We start from the raw sequence: 17,257 nt of genomic DNA, 5'->3' as shown, positions 1-17,257 counted from the left end.
TCTTTGATGACCTCCTTTTCCCACCCAAATCATTAGTCAGCTCTCCTTTGCCATCGAGAGATGAAGAGACATCAACGAATGAACAAAGACGAAGTCTTCATCTCTACGTCTACTGACGGAGAGAAACAAATCGTCTCCATTGGAAAGGACGATTCAAGGCGATGACTTGACAACTCAAGATGAAACGATTCATTTTAACAACAACGAAGATGAGGTCTTTTTCATCATTAAGACGAATCGACGATTTGTTTGCTACATTATGAACGTGCTTTCGTAGTCTAGGCGTGGGTGCTTTTGTCGTCGTCCATATCTGCTTTTGTCACTGCTATAGATTCCAAATTTTGAAACCCTAGGGTTTCAATTTAGCGGGAAATTTGAAATTTTTTAAAATTTAATCTTATGGGAAAATTGTTAGTTTTCCAAATAAGAGGAGAAATGATATAAATTTTTAGGGTTTTAAGGTTTAGTGATAAAATAACGATTTTATCCTTACCTCTAACATAAAATTTTAACAAAAATTAGCCCATAAGCAGGTATTTAAGTTTTTGAAACCTCATGAGTATGTATTTGTCTTTGCATTAAAATTTAAATGGAAAATAATCCTTTGGCTTTACTTAAACAACACCAAACAATTTTTTTGGATTATTTTAGAGTCGATTCTTCTAACTTTGGAATAAAATTATCCAAGCTTATGTTTTAAAAATGTTCAATGTTAAATCTCGTTCCCGCACTGTAATTAATGTGTACATATGTTATCCTTTGGACACACTAACTAACCCAAAAATAAAACTTAGAGGATCAAAATTGAATAAAAATAATATATATAAGGGTCATAAAAATAAAATAAGATCTAAAAGAGTTAATGAAAATTAAGCATTAAGCTGATGACTGACCCCAAATTAACAGAAATTAGATTAAATATGTCAGTTACGTATTGTCATATGTTTGGGACGAACTCAATTTTTTAAAATATTAGAACTGTTATTGAAAATTTTAAGGGACTTTAAAAATTAAAAAAAGTTCAAGGTGTTTTGGAAAATTTCAAAATGTTCCCCGAATATTTTTAAAAATAACAATTACACGCTAAACAATTGAACATAATGCAATACATTAGGGGAGTAAATTTCATTTTACCAACAATTCGAGGTATAATAATGTTTTCAAATATAGAGGGAGAATGTAATAATTTCGAAACAAGTATGGGAAAATATCAATATGCCGCTAAAAAGTTTTAAAAATTGTTATATAAATCCCTAAAATACTGTTTAAATAAATAGTGTCATTGATATTTTTAATCTTGGAGGTTGACAAGTTAAATTGTGGCAATGGTGAAGAACAACACTATTTAAAGGACTGATTTATTACTTTTCTTAGCAGCCATTTTTGAATTGTCAATTTCGTCAGTATGTTAAATTTACCATTACAATGTCAATGGAATATTTCAACAAAATTGATAGTAGTAATTTGACCTCAAACCTCAGGATTGAAGAGAAATATCCCCCTCAACAATTGCCCCTGTCAAAACCCAGCAGGTTAAGTTTATTCTATCAAGAAGAAGCCAATAATTAACTGGTTATGGAATTTACCAGTAAATCGATTTCAGCAGCCGTTATTCTCCTGCTGTCTTGTTTTCATTCAGATTTTGGCACAGCCATAGACACAATCACAGCTTCTCATCCTATCAGAGATCCTCAAACAATCGTCTCTGCTGGTAACAACTTCAAATTGGGATTTTTTAGCCCTCCAAATTCAACAAAGCGCTATTTAGGAATTTGGTACAATCTCAAAACTGAAATTTTCGTATGGGTAGCAAACAGAGATAATCCACTCAATGATTCATCCGGGATTTTTACCATATCTGATGATGGTAATCTTGTTGTATTGAATGGCCAGAAAGAGGTTCTTTGGTCATCAAATCTTCAAACTTCGGTTGCTAATGCAAGTGCTCAGCTTTTAGATTCTGGAAATCTTGTGTTGAATAAAAGCAATAATGGAGAAAAAATATGGGAGACTTTCCGAGAACCTTCCGATAAGCTATTGGCGAACATGAAACTTACTGTTAATGTACAAACAGGTGAGAAAGTGCAGGTGATATCATGGAAGAGTCCTTCTGATCCATCCAATGGAAGCTTCTCATGTGGCCTCCATATTTCAAACATCCCCGAAATCTTCATCTGGAATGAAACTCGCCCCTATGGACGAACAGGTCCCTGGAATGGCCGAATCTTTATTGGAGTTGAGGACATGAAGTCTACTTATCTTGCTGGGTCTAAACTTGAACTAGACGACCAAACAGGAACTTATTATGTCAGTTTCACGTTTCCACGCAATCCTTTATCATACTTTGGATTGAATTCAGAAGGAAAATTAACTAGAGCAGCTAAGGTTGATGGGAAGGATGATTGGATTTTTGCTTCCGTTTTCCCGAGATCTGAGTGTGATGTTTATAACAAGTGTGGGGCAAATGGAATTTGTAACTATAAGGAAAAGCCAATTTGCCGCTGTTTGAGAGGATTTGAGCCGAAGAATAAAGAGGAATGGAACAGGGGAATCTGGACTACCGGATGTGTCAGAAGGAAACTATTGAAGTGTGAAAGGATAAACAAAACTGGTGAAGTGGGAAAAGCAGACGGGTTTTTGAAGATGCCAACGATGAAGGTGCCTAGCTTCGCAGAATTGTCATCTGCTTTAGAAAATGAATGCGGAGATGGGTGCTTGAATAATTGCTCTTGCATAGCTTATCCATATGATGCTGCCATCGGTTGTATGACATGGAGAGAAAACTTAACAGACATTCAGAAATTCACCAAGGATGGGACCAATCTTTACATTCGTTTAGCACATTCAGAACTTGGTATGTTGAATGCTTTCTGATTAATTTACTGATACAATTTTTCTGCTTTTGTTGTTACTATGTTAAAAGAAAAAGAAAAAACTTCTGCGGCCAATTTTGTGCTGGACAAATTTACTTTTTGTTCTCATTTGCAGATCAGAAAGACTTGACGGTAATTATTTTAGTACCACTGGTAGTAGGAATTGTTACAATTGCAATATGTACATTTTTCTCATGGAGGTGGATGGCGAACCGAAAGGTAATTTATATGCTGAAATATGTTAGTTTTATAGTCGGTGTCTCACTATGTGATTTGACATCATCAATGAAGGGAAAGAAGAAGATGCTACAAGTTGAAAAAGGGGAAAGGTATATAAAAGATTCTTCTAAAAACATAGACCGAGTTAATTTCCAGGACCTGCCATTGTTCAATTTTGAGGAACTAATGATGGCAACAAGTAATTTCGATTTAGCCAACAAACTTGGACGGGGAGGTTTTGGTACGGTATACAGGGTAATTCTTTTTTGCTCAGTAAGACTTTGTTGCTGCATTTCTGTTTAATTTTTGCACAATTATAGATTTGTTTGTGTTTTAGGGGAAGTTGAAAGATGGACTGGAAATAGCAGTGAAACGGCTTTCAAACACATCTGGACAAGGACTTCAAGAGTTTATGAATGAGGTGGTGGTGATTTCCAAACTCCAACATAGAAATCTTGTTAGGCTACTCGGATGCTGCATTGAAAGAGAAGAAAAGATGCTGATTTATGAATACATGCCAAACAAAAGTTTGGATTCTTTTCTCTTTGGTTAGTTTATCATAATACTCTTCCTTTATCTTACAATACTTAAATGGTTTGTTTTAACATTCTTTGGACTACAAATCATATAGACCCTCTCAAGCAAGGATTTATTGATTGGAAAAAACGTTTCAATATCATTGAAGGAATAAGCCGAGGGTTGGTTTATCTTCATAGGGACTCTCGATTACGGATCATACATAGAGATCTGAAGACAAGCAACATCTTGTTGGATAAAAATTTGAACCCAAAAATTTCAGATTTTGGTATGGCAAGAATTTTCGGAGGCAACCAAGATCAAGCCAACACTTTGAGGGTTGTTGGGACGTAGTAAGTAGGAACTCTTTTGTCTAAATTTTTCAATCCTGTTACAAAATCATATTAATATTGGAATGTTGAAATGTGTAGTGGTTACATGTCTCCGGAATATGCAATGCAAGGGCAATTCTCAGAGAAATCTGATGTCTTCAGCTTTGGAGTATTGTTATTAGAGATGATTAGTGGCATAAAAAACACAGGTTTTTATCAGGAAGAGTATTCTTTGACTCTTCTAGGCTATGTAAGTCCCCTAAACTATCTCCCTTTGCAATTTCTGGCAATGGCATCTAACTAAGTATTACATTTTCAGGCATGGAAACTATGGAATGAAAACAACATTGTCAATTTTATTGATCCGGTGATATCTGGTCCATGCTATGAATTGGAGATCATAAGATGCATTCATGTGGGATTGTTGTGTGTACAGGAATTTGTGAAAGATAGGCCAAACATGCCGACTGTTTTATCCATGCTTAGTAGTGAAATGGTTGATCTTCCCCCTCCGAAGCAACCAGCATTCATTGTAAGGCAGAATGCCTCTGATTCGGAGTCCGGTCAACAGAACCAGAAAAATTGTTCTGTCAACATTGTTACTGTGACTGTTATCCAAGGCCGATAGAGGCTGATCGCAAATTCACAAGAATTAGATAAATATGTCAATTTTGTATTATTGTATGTTTGTGACAAATTATATTTTTTGAAAAGAAAATAGGGATGTTATTGAAAATTTTTTAGGAGTTTTGAGAATTAAAAAAAGTTCAAAGTATTAATGTACTTCGATATTTTTAAAAATTAACAATTACACCCTAAACAATTTAACATACTACAATACCTTAGGGTTGTAAATTTCATATTACCAACTATTGGAGGCATAATATGTTTTCAAAATATATAAGGTGAATATAATAATTTCAAAACAAGCATGGGAAAATATCAATTTGCCTTCAAACGTTTTTAAAAATGACTTTAAATCCCTAAAGAATTGTTTATAATTCAATCCAGAAGTAGTGCCATTATAATATTTTAAATATTAGAGGTTGAAAAATACTATAATATTTTAAAAACTGATTTATTAGTTTTTAGACCTTACACCATAAATTTTTAGCCAGTAATTTTTTAAACTAAAAAAATATTATTTAATATTCATTCTATTTAAAGATGAAAAATTGTATTTAAATCAAACTCTAGTTGGAAAAATGTAACAACCAAAAGAAAATTCAAAAAAGAAAAAAACACCAGCCACGGACTAGTCAGGAAGTCTGAATAAGAAAAGCTGCAACCAAAGAGTTTCCTTAGTTCCTCGGTTTTTGTTTAACTTATTTTATGAGTTACGACCACTTTCCAGGAAAGTTCTTAAACATCTCGTAGCATAGTCAAGGTCAATTTACTTCATAAATGGAAATACTCTTCTGTCATCTTGTTTGTAAGTGTTTTTTCCATTGTTGATTAACACGGCGCTGACATCTTTGGACTTTAAGATAGGCAAATGGCAAATCAACTTATGGGATCATATCTGTCATAATAAATTATTTGATATCAGAAGACAGAAATCAAGAAATAGGAAGTCAAGGAATGGGGTTATTCCCTTCATCTCTCAGCTTTGATGCATATTCACCCTGGCCTCCCTTTCAATAAAATACAAACGGCCAAAGGACTATTTACCACCAAGGTTTGGTGCAAAGACAAAAACACACCTGTAAAAGTTGGAAAATTCAAATACTTACCGAAGGTTTAGTCTAGTAATACCCACCAAAGAATTTTTTGATAGGGTTAAGGATAATATTATTATTTTATTATTAATATTAAAATAAATAAAATTATATCTTATTTTCCCCCTTTGATTTTGAAAATTGACATTTCACTAGTTCTCAACTTGGAGAAGTGACTTTTTCCCTCCCAAATCTCTAGGTTTTTTTTTCATTTCTCTGATCATTGACGACTGCTAGTTTTTAACCTAAACCCACCTACAGACAACTTCGCCCAAAACTTAGGGACAATGAAGCGTCGTCCTTCGTTGGACGATGAACCATCGTCCAAACAAAGGTTTTATCCTTTGAGAGAGAAACGCTGTCAAGAGAGAAACACCAAAGAGGGAGGCCATCATTCACCAGGGGTAGTGGTCAAATTTCAGGATATCAAACCCCAGGGGGAAAAGTGAAATTTTTAAAACTTAATCCTTGAAAAAAATTATTTGTTTTCTAAATTAAGAGAAAAAAAATGAGATATAATTTTAATTATTTTAATATTATCAATAAAATAATGATTTTACTCTTAACTCTAATAGAAAATTTTTAAATGGGTATTATTGGACTAAACCTTATGTGGATATTTGAGTTTTTTAATTCCCACTAATGTGTTTTTGTCTTTATATCAAACCTTGGGTGGGACATAGTCCTTTGGCTAATACAAACGCTTCAATCTCACTAAAATAAATTATTAATGTTACTATGTTAGTGCTATTTGCCTAATTTCTTAACAACCATTTTTGAATTGGTGAAAGGACTATATCCCACCCAAATTTTAATGCAAAGATAAATATATATACAAGATGTTTGAAAAACCCAAATACCCATTTAAGAGCCAATTTTCATTAAAATTTTCAATTTGAGTGAAAGGTAAAATCGTCATTTTAATAAAATTATTAAAAATATATATATAATTTCCTTCTAGGTTTTAAAAACTAACAACTTAACCTCTATCTAAAGTTTTCTAACTTTGAAAACTCATATTCCACCTTACCAAACCTAAGGTTTCCATTTTTTTCCATTTCAGCCAACCCCCCAAACTTTTCAAAACTTCAATTTAACCCCCCTCTTCAACTTCAAATTATTCAAAAATTTGATGACCTCTCCCTCCTTCGACCATTGCTTCTCTTTGACAATTGAGTCAATGTTGACCATTTCTCCTCCATCGCACAATGTCTTGAAGATCTCTTCGTCCTTGTCTCCAATGAAAAGATCTTTGCCTGTGTCCCTTCATCGTACCCCGTGTGCTAGCCAACCATCTCAACGGTAAGAGAAGGTCAGCTGGCAAAATGGAGGAGAAGGAAGAGTTGCTAGAGACGGGCAGTGGCGGGGGGAAATAGATACTTTTTAAAACCGAAAATGTTTAGGCAAAGGTAAAGTTATTAATGTCTAAAATTTTGAGAGAGAAAATGAGATAAAATTATATATTTTTAAATATTATTACTAAAATGACAATTTTATTCTTCATCCTAATTGAAAATTAAAAATTTTAATAGAAATTGGCTAATAGATAGATATTTAAATTTTTTAAATCTTATAGATGTATATTTATTTTTGCATTAAAACTTGATCCTTTGGCCTTTTTGAATGGTCAATTTCGTCAGTATGTTAAAATTACCTCAACACTGTTATAGACTATGTCAACAATACTGATATTAGTCATTTGATAAGACCCAAAGCCTTCGTATACCCACAATTGCAGGATAAGGTAACATGCCTCAAACCTCAGGATTGAAGAGAAATATCCCCCTCAAGCAGTGCCCCTGCCAAAACCCAGCAGGCGTTAGATCCAGTATTAAGTTTATTCTATCGAGAATAAGCCAATAATTAACTGGTTATGGAATTTACCAGTAAATCGACTTCGGTAGCCGTTATTCTCCTGCTATCTTGTTTTCATTCAGATTTTGGCACAGCCATAGACACAATCACAGCTTCTCATCCTATCAGAGATCCTCAAACAATCGTCTCTGCTGGTAACAACTTCAAATTGGGATTTTTTAGCCCTCCAAATTCAACAAAGCGCTATTTAGGAATTTGGTACAATCTCAAAACTGAAATTATCGTATGGGTAGCTGATACAAATCTTAAGAGAACTACACCTCAAAAGCTAGCTATTGAGATAAGAGAGTCCAAGGCCATATAAATCCCACACTAGTTGTCCATACTTTCCAATATGGGATCCAAGTCTCATACCTTACACTTGGGATCCTAATATACCACTACGCTCCACAGCCTTAGTGCCCACGCGGGCTGGCTGTGCGCTAGCTCCCTGCTAGCCCTAGGCGAACACTGCAATGTCGGCGTCACCACCTGCGCCGCACGATTGCAACTAGGAGACATGGTGATGGCTCTGATACCAACCTAAAGAGAACTACACCTCAAAAGCTAGCTATTGAGATAAGAGAGCCTAAGGTCATATAAACCCCACATTAGTTGTCCATACTTTCCAATGTGGGATCCAAGTCTCATACCTTACACTTGGGATCCTAATAGTAGCAAACAGAGATAATCCACTCAACGATTCATCCGGGGTTTTTACCGTATCTGATGATGGTAATCTTGTTGTATTGAATGGCCAGAAAGATGTTCTTTGGTCATCAAACCTTCAAACTTTGGTTGCTAATGCAAGTGCACAGCTTTTAGATTCTGGAAATCTTGTGTTGAATAAAAGCAATAATGGAGAAAAAATATGGGAGACTTTCCGAGAGCCTTCCGATAAGCTATTGACGAATATGAAACTTACTGTTAATGTACAAACAGGTGAGAAAGTACAGATGATATCATGGAAGAGTCCTTCTGATCCATCCAATGGAAGCTTCTCATGTGGCCTCCATATTTCAAACATTCCCCGAAATCTTCATCTGGAATGAAACTCGACCCTATGGGCGAACAGGTCCCTGGAATGGCCGAATCTTTATTGGAGTTGAGGACATGAGTTCTGTTTATCTTGGTGGATATAAAGTTGGACAAGACGACCAAAAAGGAACTTATTATTTCAGTTTCTCGTTTCCAAGCAATCCTTTATCATACTTCGTCTTGAATTCAGAAGGAAAAGTTGTAGCAGCATATAAGGTTGAGGGGAAGGATGATTGGATTTTTTATTTTGCTTTCCCAAGAACTGAGTGTGACGTTTATAACAAGTGTGGGGCAAATGGAATTTGTAACTATAAGGAAAAGCCAATTTGCAGCTGTTTGAGAGGATTTGAGCCGAAGAATAAAGAGGAATGGAACAGGGGAATCTGGACTGCCGGATGTGTCAGAAGGAAACTATTGCAGTGTGAAAGGATAAACAAAACTGGTGAAGTGGGAAAAGCAGATGAGTTTTTGAAGATGCCAAGGATGAAGGTGCCTGGCTTCGCAGAATGGTCATCTGCCTTGGAAAACGGATGCAGAGACACGTGCTTGAATAATTGCTCTTGCATAGCTTTTGCATATGATGATGGCATCCGTTGTATGACATGGACGGAAAACTTGACTGACATTCAGAAATTCACCAGAGATGGGACCAATCTTTACATTCGTTTAGCGCATTCGGAACTAGGTATGTTGAATGCTCTCTGATCAATTTACTGGCACAAATTTTCTGCTTTATTGCTACTATGTTAAAAGAAAAAGAAAGAACTTTTGCGGCCAATTTTGTGCTGGACAAATTTACTTTTTATTCTCATCTGCAGATCAGAAAGACTTGACAGTAACTATTTTAGTACCACTGGCTGTTGGAATTGTTACAGTTGCAATATGTACATTTTTCTCATGGAGGTGGATGGCGAAGCGAAAAGGTAATTTATATGCTGAAATATGTTGGCTTTATGGTCGGTGTCTCACTATGTGATTTAATATCAGCAATGAAGGGAAAGAAGAAGATGCTACAAGTTGAAAAAGGGGAAAGGTGTCTAAAAGAGTCTTCTGAAAACATAGACCAAGCTGATTTCCAGGACCTGCCAATGTTCAATTTTGAGGAGCTAATGATTGCAACAAGTGATTTCGATTTAACCAACAAACTTGGACGGGGAGGTTTTGGTACGATATACAGGGTAATTCTTGTTTGCTCAGTAAGACTTTGTTGCTGCATTTCTGTTTAATTTTTACATAATTACAGATTTGTTTGTGTTTTAGGGGATGTTGAACGATGGAGTGGAAATAGCAGTGAAACGGCTTTCAAACGCATCTGGGCAAGGACTTCAAGAGTTTATGAATGAGGTGGTGGTGATTTCCAAACTCCAACATAGAAATCTTGTTAGGCTACTCGGATGCTGCATTGAAAGAGAAGAAAAGATGCTGATTTATGAATACATGCCAAACAAAAGTTTGGAGTCTTTTCTCTTTGGTTAGTTTATCATAATACTCTTCCTTTTATCTTAAAATACTTAAATGGTTTGTTATAACATCTTTGGGCTATAAATCATGTAGATCCTCTCATACCCTAAAACTCTAAAAAATGATATATAATTTTAATTATTTTGATATTAGTATTAAAATTATGATTTTACCTTTAACCTTAAAATAAAATTCTTGGATGGGTATTACTGGACTAAACCTTGTTTGAGTATTTGGATTTTTCAACTCCTGTAGGTGTGCTTTGGTTTTTGCATTAAACCTTGGGTGGGAAATAGTCCTTTGGCCAATACAAACACTTCAATCCCACAAAAATAAATTATTAATGTTACTATGTTAGTGTTATTTGCCTACTTTCTTAACCACTATTTTTTACCCCCCTCCCTTTAATGCAAAGACAAATAAATAAATGCGAGATTTAACAAATCCAAATACAATACCCACCTAAGAGCCAATTTCCACTAAAATTTTTTGTTAGGGTGAAAAGTAAAATTATCATTTTAATAATATTATTAAAAATATATGTAATTTATTATATTTTCTCCTCTAGGTTTTAAAAACTAACAACTACACTCCTATCTAAAGTTTTATAACTTTGAAAACTCACATTTTTCCCCTCAAACCTGGGGTTTTCAGCTTTTTTCCATTTTAGCCAACCCCAAATTTTTGAAAACTTCAATTTAACCCCCTCTTCAACTTCATATTATTCAAAAATCTAATGGCCTCTCCCTTCACCGACCATTACTTCTCTTCCGCAATCAAGTTGACATCGACCATTTCTCCTCCATCACACGATGTCCTAGAGATCTCTTTGTCTCAATGTCGATACAAAGAGATGAAGAGATCTAGATCTCTTTGTCTCTTTATCTCCGACAAAGAGATCTCCGTCTATGTCTCTTCGTTGTATCTCATGCACCAACCAACCATTTCGACGATAAGAGATGGCCAACTGAACAGAGGAGAAGGTGGAGTCACCAAAGATGGGTGGTGCCTGGAGAGGGGAGAAAAAAAATAAGTGGTGAGGGGAAATAGACACTTTTCAAAAGTGAAAATATTTAGTAGTGATAAAGTTGTTAGTTTCTAAAATTTTGAAGGGAATGAGATAAAATTATATATATTTTAATAATATTATTAAAATAATGATTTTACCCTTCATCCTAATTGAAAATTAAAAGTTTTAACAGAAATTGATTAATGAATGAGTGTTTGGGTTTTTCGAACTCCACAGGTATGTATTTGCCTTTGCATTAAAATTTGGGTAAAAAATAGTCCTCTGGCCTTTTTGAATTGTCAATTTCGTCAATATGTTAAATTTACCTCTACAATGTTAATGGAGTATGTCAATAATATTGATATTAGTCATTTGATAAGACTCAAAGCCTTTGCATACCCACAATTGCAGGATAAGGTAACATGCCTCAAAACTCAGGATTGAAGAGAAATATCCCCCTCAAGCAGTGCCCCTGCCAAAACCCAGCAGGCATCTGTCCCAATATTAAGTTTAATCTATCAAGATTGGTAAACTTTAGTGACTAAATTACCTTAAATGAAAAGTGGAAGGGTGACTTAAGAGCAATCTGATGATCATAGGCATAGAAAATGAAAAAAAGTTTTGATAATGCCGAATGATAAGCACTTTTTAACTTACCCAAAAAAAAAAAAAAAAGGGATTAAAACTTTCAAGCTCTCAAAAGTTATCACCCCCTTCCCTTCATCCATCGACAACCTAAACCCATTATAAAGCTCCTGCATGAACCCCTCAGCTCCCAATTTCTCCACCATGGCCAGAAAATAATCCTCAAAAACAACCCCATTTGCAGATGTCATAAGTAATTAACGTAAAAACAATAAGGTAGGTTGATTTGAGTCAATTATGAAGGTGAAGATGGAAGGCGTGTTTGTAACATGAAAGAGAAGAATGGTGTTGATTGACAGCGAAGGTACTGATAAGATAGAATTCGTGAAGAAGGTCGCAGAGGATTTCGTATTCTGAAAATGTTCTCCTTCCTCGAAGTTACATGGGAAGCTACCACTTTTATTTGGTCATGCCAACCATTTCCTATCATACATCTTAACTTTTGCCAATTACGAGTATTTACTAAAGTTCGAAGGACTTATGCCAACCCAGGTTTTAGTCAATTTTCAAACCCACACTCAAGGGGTTTGAACAACCCAAACACCCACCCACTATCCAAACTCTATTAAAAATTTCTATTATATATGAAGGTAAAATCATCATTTTAATAATATTATTAAAAAATATTTAATTTTATTTCATTTCTCCCCTTCCAAAATTTGAAAATTAATACCTTCATATCTGCCTAAACTTTTTCTAGTTTTAAAAAGTGACTATTCTCTCCCCCCCCCCCCCCCCCCCCTCCACCCAGGTTTTTTTTTCTCTCCTCTCTTGCTGTCTCTCCGTCTTTGATGACCTCCTTTTCCCACCCAAATCATCAATCGGCTCTCCCTGGCCATTGAGAGACGAAGAGACATCAACGAACGAATGAAGACGAAGTCTTCATCCCTACATCTGTTGACGGAGAGAAACGAATCATCTCCATCGGCAAAGGATGATTCAAGGCGACGACTTGATAACTCAAGACAAAACGATTCATTTTGACGACAATGAAGATGAGGTCTTTTTCATCATCAAGACAAATCAGATGATTCATTTGCTTGATTTTGAACGCACTTTCGTTGTCGTCCATATTTGCTTCTGTCACAACTATGGATTCCAAATTTTGAAACCCTAGGGTTTCAATTTAGGGGGAAATTTGAAATTTTTCAAAACTTAATCTTATGAGAAAATTGTTAGTTTTCCAAACAAGGAGGGAAATGATATAAATTTTTAAGGTTTTAAGGTTTAGTGATAAAATAACGATTTTACCTTTGCTTGTAACATAAAATTTTAACAAAAGTTAACCCATAGATAAGTATTTGAGTTTGTGAAACCTCATGGGTATGTACTTGTCTTTGCATTAAAATTTAAGTGGCAAATAATCCTTTGGCCTGACTCAAACAACACCAAACAGTTTTTTTGGATTATTTTAGAGTCGATTCTTTTAACTTTGGAATAAAATTATCCAAGCTTATGTTTTAAAAATATTCCATGTTAAATCTCGTTCTCACACTGTAATTAACGTGTACTTATGTTATCCTTTGGACACACAACCTAACCCAAAAATAAAACTTAGAAGATCAAAATTGAATAAAAATAATATATATAAGGTTCGTAAAAATAAAATAAAATCTAAAAGGGCTAATGAAAATTAAGGATTAAGCTAAGGACTGACCCCAAATTAACAAAAATTAGATAAATATATCAATTACGTACTGTCATGTGTTTGGGACAAACTCAATTTTTTAAAAATATTAGAGTTGTTATTGAAAATTTTAAGGGACTTTGAAAATTAAAAAAGTTCAAGGTGTTTTGGGAAATTTTAAATGTTCCTCGAATATTTTCAAAAGTGATAATTATACCCTAAAAAATTGAATATAATACTATACATCAGGGGCGTAAATTTCATATTACCAACTATTCGAGGTATAATAACGTTTTCAAATATACAGGGAGAATGTAATAATTTCGAAATGAGCATGGGAAAATATCAATATGCCTCTAAAAAGTTTTAAAAATTATTATATAAATCCCTAAAATACTGTTTATAATAAATAGTGTCATTGTGACATTTTAAATCTTGGAGGTTGACAAGTAAAGTTGTGGCCATGCTGAAGAACAACACTATGTAAAGGACTGATTTATTACGTTTCTTAGCAGCCATTTTTGACTTGTCAATTTCGTCTGTACGTTAAATTTACCTTTACAATGTAAATGGAACATGCCAACAAAATTGATATTAGTAATTTGATCTCAAACCTCATGATTGAAGAGAAATATCCCCCTCAACCAGTGCCCCTGTCAAAACCCAGCAGGCGCTAGTTCCAGTATTAAGTTTATTCTATCAAGAAGAAGCCAATAATTAACTGGTTATGGAATTTACCAGTAAATCGATTTCAGTAGCCGTTATTCTCCTGCTGTCTTGTTTTCATTCAGATTTTGGCACAGCCATAGACACAATCACAGCTTCTCATCCTATCAGAGATCCTCAAACAATCGTCTCTGCTGGTAACAACTTCAAATTGGGATTTTTTAGCCCTCCAAATTCAACAAAGCGCTATTTAGGAATTTGGTACAATCTCAAAACTGAAATTATCGTATGGGTAGCAAACAGGGATAATCCACTCAAAGATTCATCCGGGGTTTTTACCATATCTGATGATGGTAATCTTGTTGTATTGAATGGCCAGAAAGAGGTTTTTTGGTCATCAAATCTTCAAACTTCGGTTGCTAATGCAAGTGCTCAGCTTTTAGATTCTGGAAATCTTGTGTTGAATAAAAGCAATAATGGAGAAAAAATATGGGAGACTTTTCGAGAACCTTCCGATAAGCTATTGGCGAATATGAAACTTACTGTTAATGCACAAACAGGTGAGAAAGTGCAGGTGACATCCTGGAAAAGTCCTTCTGATCCATCCCATGGAAGCTTCTCATTGGGCCTCCATATTTCAAACATTCCCGAAATCTTCATTTGGAATGAAACTCGGCCCTATTGGCGGACAGGTCCATGGAATGGTCGAATCTTTATTGGAGTTGAGGGCATGAATTCTGCTTATCGTTCTGGGTTTAAACCTGAACAAGACGACCAAACGGGAACTTATTATGTCAGTATCACGGTTCCAAGCAATCCTTTATCATACTATGTCTTAAATTCAGAAGGGAAACTTGTAGGAGCATATAAGGTTGATGGGAAGGAAGATTGGATTTTTAGTGTTGCTTTCCCGAGAACCGAGTGTGATGTTTATAACAAGTGTGGGGCAAATGGAATTTGTAACAATAAGAAAAAGCCAATTTGCAGCTGTTTGAGAGGATTTGAGCCGAAGAATAAAGAGGAATGGAACAGGGGAATCTGGACTAGCGGATGTGTCAGAAGGAAACTATTGCAGTGTGAAAGGATAAACAAAACTGGTGAAGTGGGAAAAGCTGATGGGTTTTTGAAGATGCCAACGATGAAGGTGCCTGGCTTCGCAGAATTGTCATCTGCTTTAGAAAATGAATGCGGAGATGGGTGCTTGAATAATTGCTCTTGCATAGCTTATGCATATGATGTTGGCATCGGTTGTATGACATGGAGGGAAAACTTAACAGACATTCAGAAATTCACCACGGATGGGACCAATCTTTACATTCGTTTGGCACATTCAGAACTTGGTATGTTGAATGCTCTCTGATTAATTTACTGATACAATTTTTCTGCTTTGTTGTTACCATGTTAAAAGAAAAAGAAAAAACTTCTGCGCCCAGTTTTGTGCTGGGTAAATTTACTTTTTGTTCTCATTTGCAGAGCAGAAAGACTTGACAGTAATTATTTTGGTACCACCGCTAGTAGGAATCGTTACAATTGCAATATGTACATTTTTCTCATGGAGGTGGATGGCGAAGCGCAAAGGTAATTTATATGCTGAAATATGTTAGCTTTATAGTCGGTGTCTCACTATGTGATTTAATATCAGCAATGAAGGGAAAGAAGAAGATGCTACAAGTTGAAAAAGGGGAAAAGTATCTAAAAGAGTCTTCTGAAAACATAGACCAAGTTGATTTCCAGGACCTGCCAGTGTTCAATTTTGAGGAGCTAATGATTGCAACAAGTAATTTCGACTTAACCAATAAACTTGGGCAGGGTGGTTTTGGTACAGTATACAGGGTAATTCTTGTTTGCTCAGTAAGACTTTGTTGCTGCATTTCTGTTTAATTTTTACACAATTATAGATTTGTTTGTGTTTTAGGGGATGTTGAAAGATGGACTGGAAATAGCAGTGAAACGGCTTTCAAACACATCTGGACAAGGACTTCAAGAGTTTTTGAATGAGGTGGTGGTGATTTCCAAACTCCAACACAGAAATCTTGTTAGGCTACTCGGATGCTGCATTGAAAGAGAAGAAAAGATGTTGATTTATGAGTACATGCCAAACAAAAGTTTGGATTCTTTTCTCTTTGGTTAGTTTATCATAATACTCTTCCGTTTATCTTACAATACTTAAATGGTTTGTTTTAATATTCTTTGGACTACAAATCATGTAGACCCTCTCAAGCAAGGGCTTATTGATTGGAAAAAACGTTTCAACATCATTGAAGGAATAAGCCGAGGCTTGATTTATCTTCACAGAGACTCTCGATTACGAATCATACATAGAGATCTAAAGACAAACAACATCTTGTTGGATAAAGATTTGAACCCAAAAATTTCAGATTTTGGTATGGCAAGAATTTTTGGAGGGAACCAAGATCAAGCCAACACTTTGAGGGTTGTTGGGACATAGTAAGTGGGAACTCTTTTGTCTAAATTTTTCAATCCGGTTACAAAATTCTATTAATATTGGAATGTTGAAATGTGCAGTGGTTACATGTCCCCGGAATATGCAATGCAAGGGCAATTCTCAGAGAAATCTGATGTCTTCAGCTTTGGAGTATTGTTATTAGAGATGATTAGTGGCATAAAAACCACAGGTTTTTACCAGGAAGAGTATTCTTTGACTCTTCTAGGCTATGTAAGTCCCCTAAATTATCTCCCTTTGCAATTTCTGGCAATGGCATCTAATTAAGCATTACATTTTCAGGCATGGAAACTGTGGAATGAAAACAACATTGTCAATTTTATTGATCCGGTGATATCTGGTCCATGCTATGAATTGGAGATCATAAGATGCATTCACGTGGGATTGTTGTGTGTACAGGAATTTGTGAAAGATAGGCCAAACATGTCAACTGTTTTATCCATGCTTAGTAGTGAAATAGTTGATCTTCCCCCTCCGAAGCAGCCAGCTTTCACAGTAAGGCAGAATGCCTCTGATTCTGAGTTGGGTCGACAGAGCCAGAAGAATTGTTCAGTCAACAATGTTACTGTGACTGTTATCCAAGGCCGATAGAGACCAATTTTCTTAGAGCAACAAGTTGATGAGAAGCTGAAATCTCAAAACCTTTTAGTTGCTTTATGATTTTTGAGGTATCGTGTTGGTATCTAAACATTAATTTTGAGATGATTTAACGTAATAGAGTTACATATTTTACCAAAAGAATTATGTAGACTTGTACATTGACTTGAAAATCTGAACTTCAATTGAATTCCAAAATACTCCGGCGTGCCAAAAAAACTTGCAATATTTTCCAATA

The 17,257-nt window shown here is 35.2% G+C and overlaps 3 protein-coding genes and 1 long non-coding RNA gene across 4 annotated transcripts; 3 read left to right on the top strand and 1 right to left on the bottom strand.

Annotated features, from left to right (window-relative positions):
• Window positions 1-1,329: 1,329 nt before the first annotated feature.
• LOC123193528 lies at window positions 1,330-1,684 on the bottom strand. Its single transcript, XR_006497099.1, has 2 exons — window positions 1,587-1,684; window positions 1,330-1,515 (listed from the first exon to the last, which is right to left on the bottom strand). It is a non-coding gene; the product is annotated as an uncharacterized LOC123193528 (long non-coding RNA).
• Window positions 1,443-4,665, top strand: LOC123193523 (G-type lectin S-receptor-like serine/threonine-protein kinase At1g11330). The gene is made up of 7 exons (XM_044606552.1): window positions 1,443-2,854; window positions 2,989-3,092; window positions 3,165-3,347; window positions 3,430-3,640; window positions 3,724-3,961; window positions 4,040-4,190; window positions 4,260-4,665. Exons 1-7 carry the CDS (start codon window positions 1,576-1,578, stop codon window positions 4,566-4,568), a joined length of 2,475 nt encoding a protein of 824 aa, XP_044462487.1. The 5' UTR covers window positions 1,443-1,575; the 3' UTR covers window positions 4,569-4,665.
• A 3,713-nt stretch (window positions 4,666-8,378) lies between these two features.
• On the top strand, window positions 8,379-10,026 carry LOC123192085 (G-type lectin S-receptor-like serine/threonine-protein kinase At1g11330). The gene is made up of 4 exons (XM_044604548.1): window positions 8,379-9,235; window positions 9,369-9,473; window positions 9,538-9,728; window positions 9,811-10,026. The coding sequence occupies exons 1-4, from the start codon at window positions 8,503-8,505 to the stop codon at window positions 10,024-10,026; spliced, it is 1,245 nt and encodes a 414-aa protein (XP_044460483.1). The 5' UTR covers window positions 8,379-8,502.
• Window positions 10,027-13,900: 3,874 nt separating this feature from the next.
• LOC123193522 (G-type lectin S-receptor-like serine/threonine-protein kinase At1g11300) lies at window positions 13,901-17,257 on the top strand. Its single transcript, XM_044606551.1, has 7 exons — window positions 13,901-15,298; window positions 15,432-15,536; window positions 15,601-15,791; window positions 15,874-16,084; window positions 16,169-16,406; window positions 16,485-16,635; window positions 16,705-17,257. The coding sequence occupies exons 1-7, from the start codon at window positions 14,020-14,022 to the stop codon at window positions 17,011-17,013; spliced, it is 2,484 nt and encodes an 827-aa protein (XP_044462486.1). The 5' UTR covers window positions 13,901-14,019; the 3' UTR covers window positions 17,014-17,257.

This window comes from Mangifera indica, chromosome 12, assembly GCF_011075055.1.
Source record: "Mangifera indica cultivar Alphonso chromosome 12, CATAS_Mindica_2.1, whole genome shotgun sequence".
NCBI lineage: Eukaryota > Viridiplantae > Streptophyta > Magnoliopsida > Sapindales > Anacardiaceae > Mangifera > Mangifera indica.
This window is presented reverse-complemented; position numbering and strand designations above follow the sequence as displayed.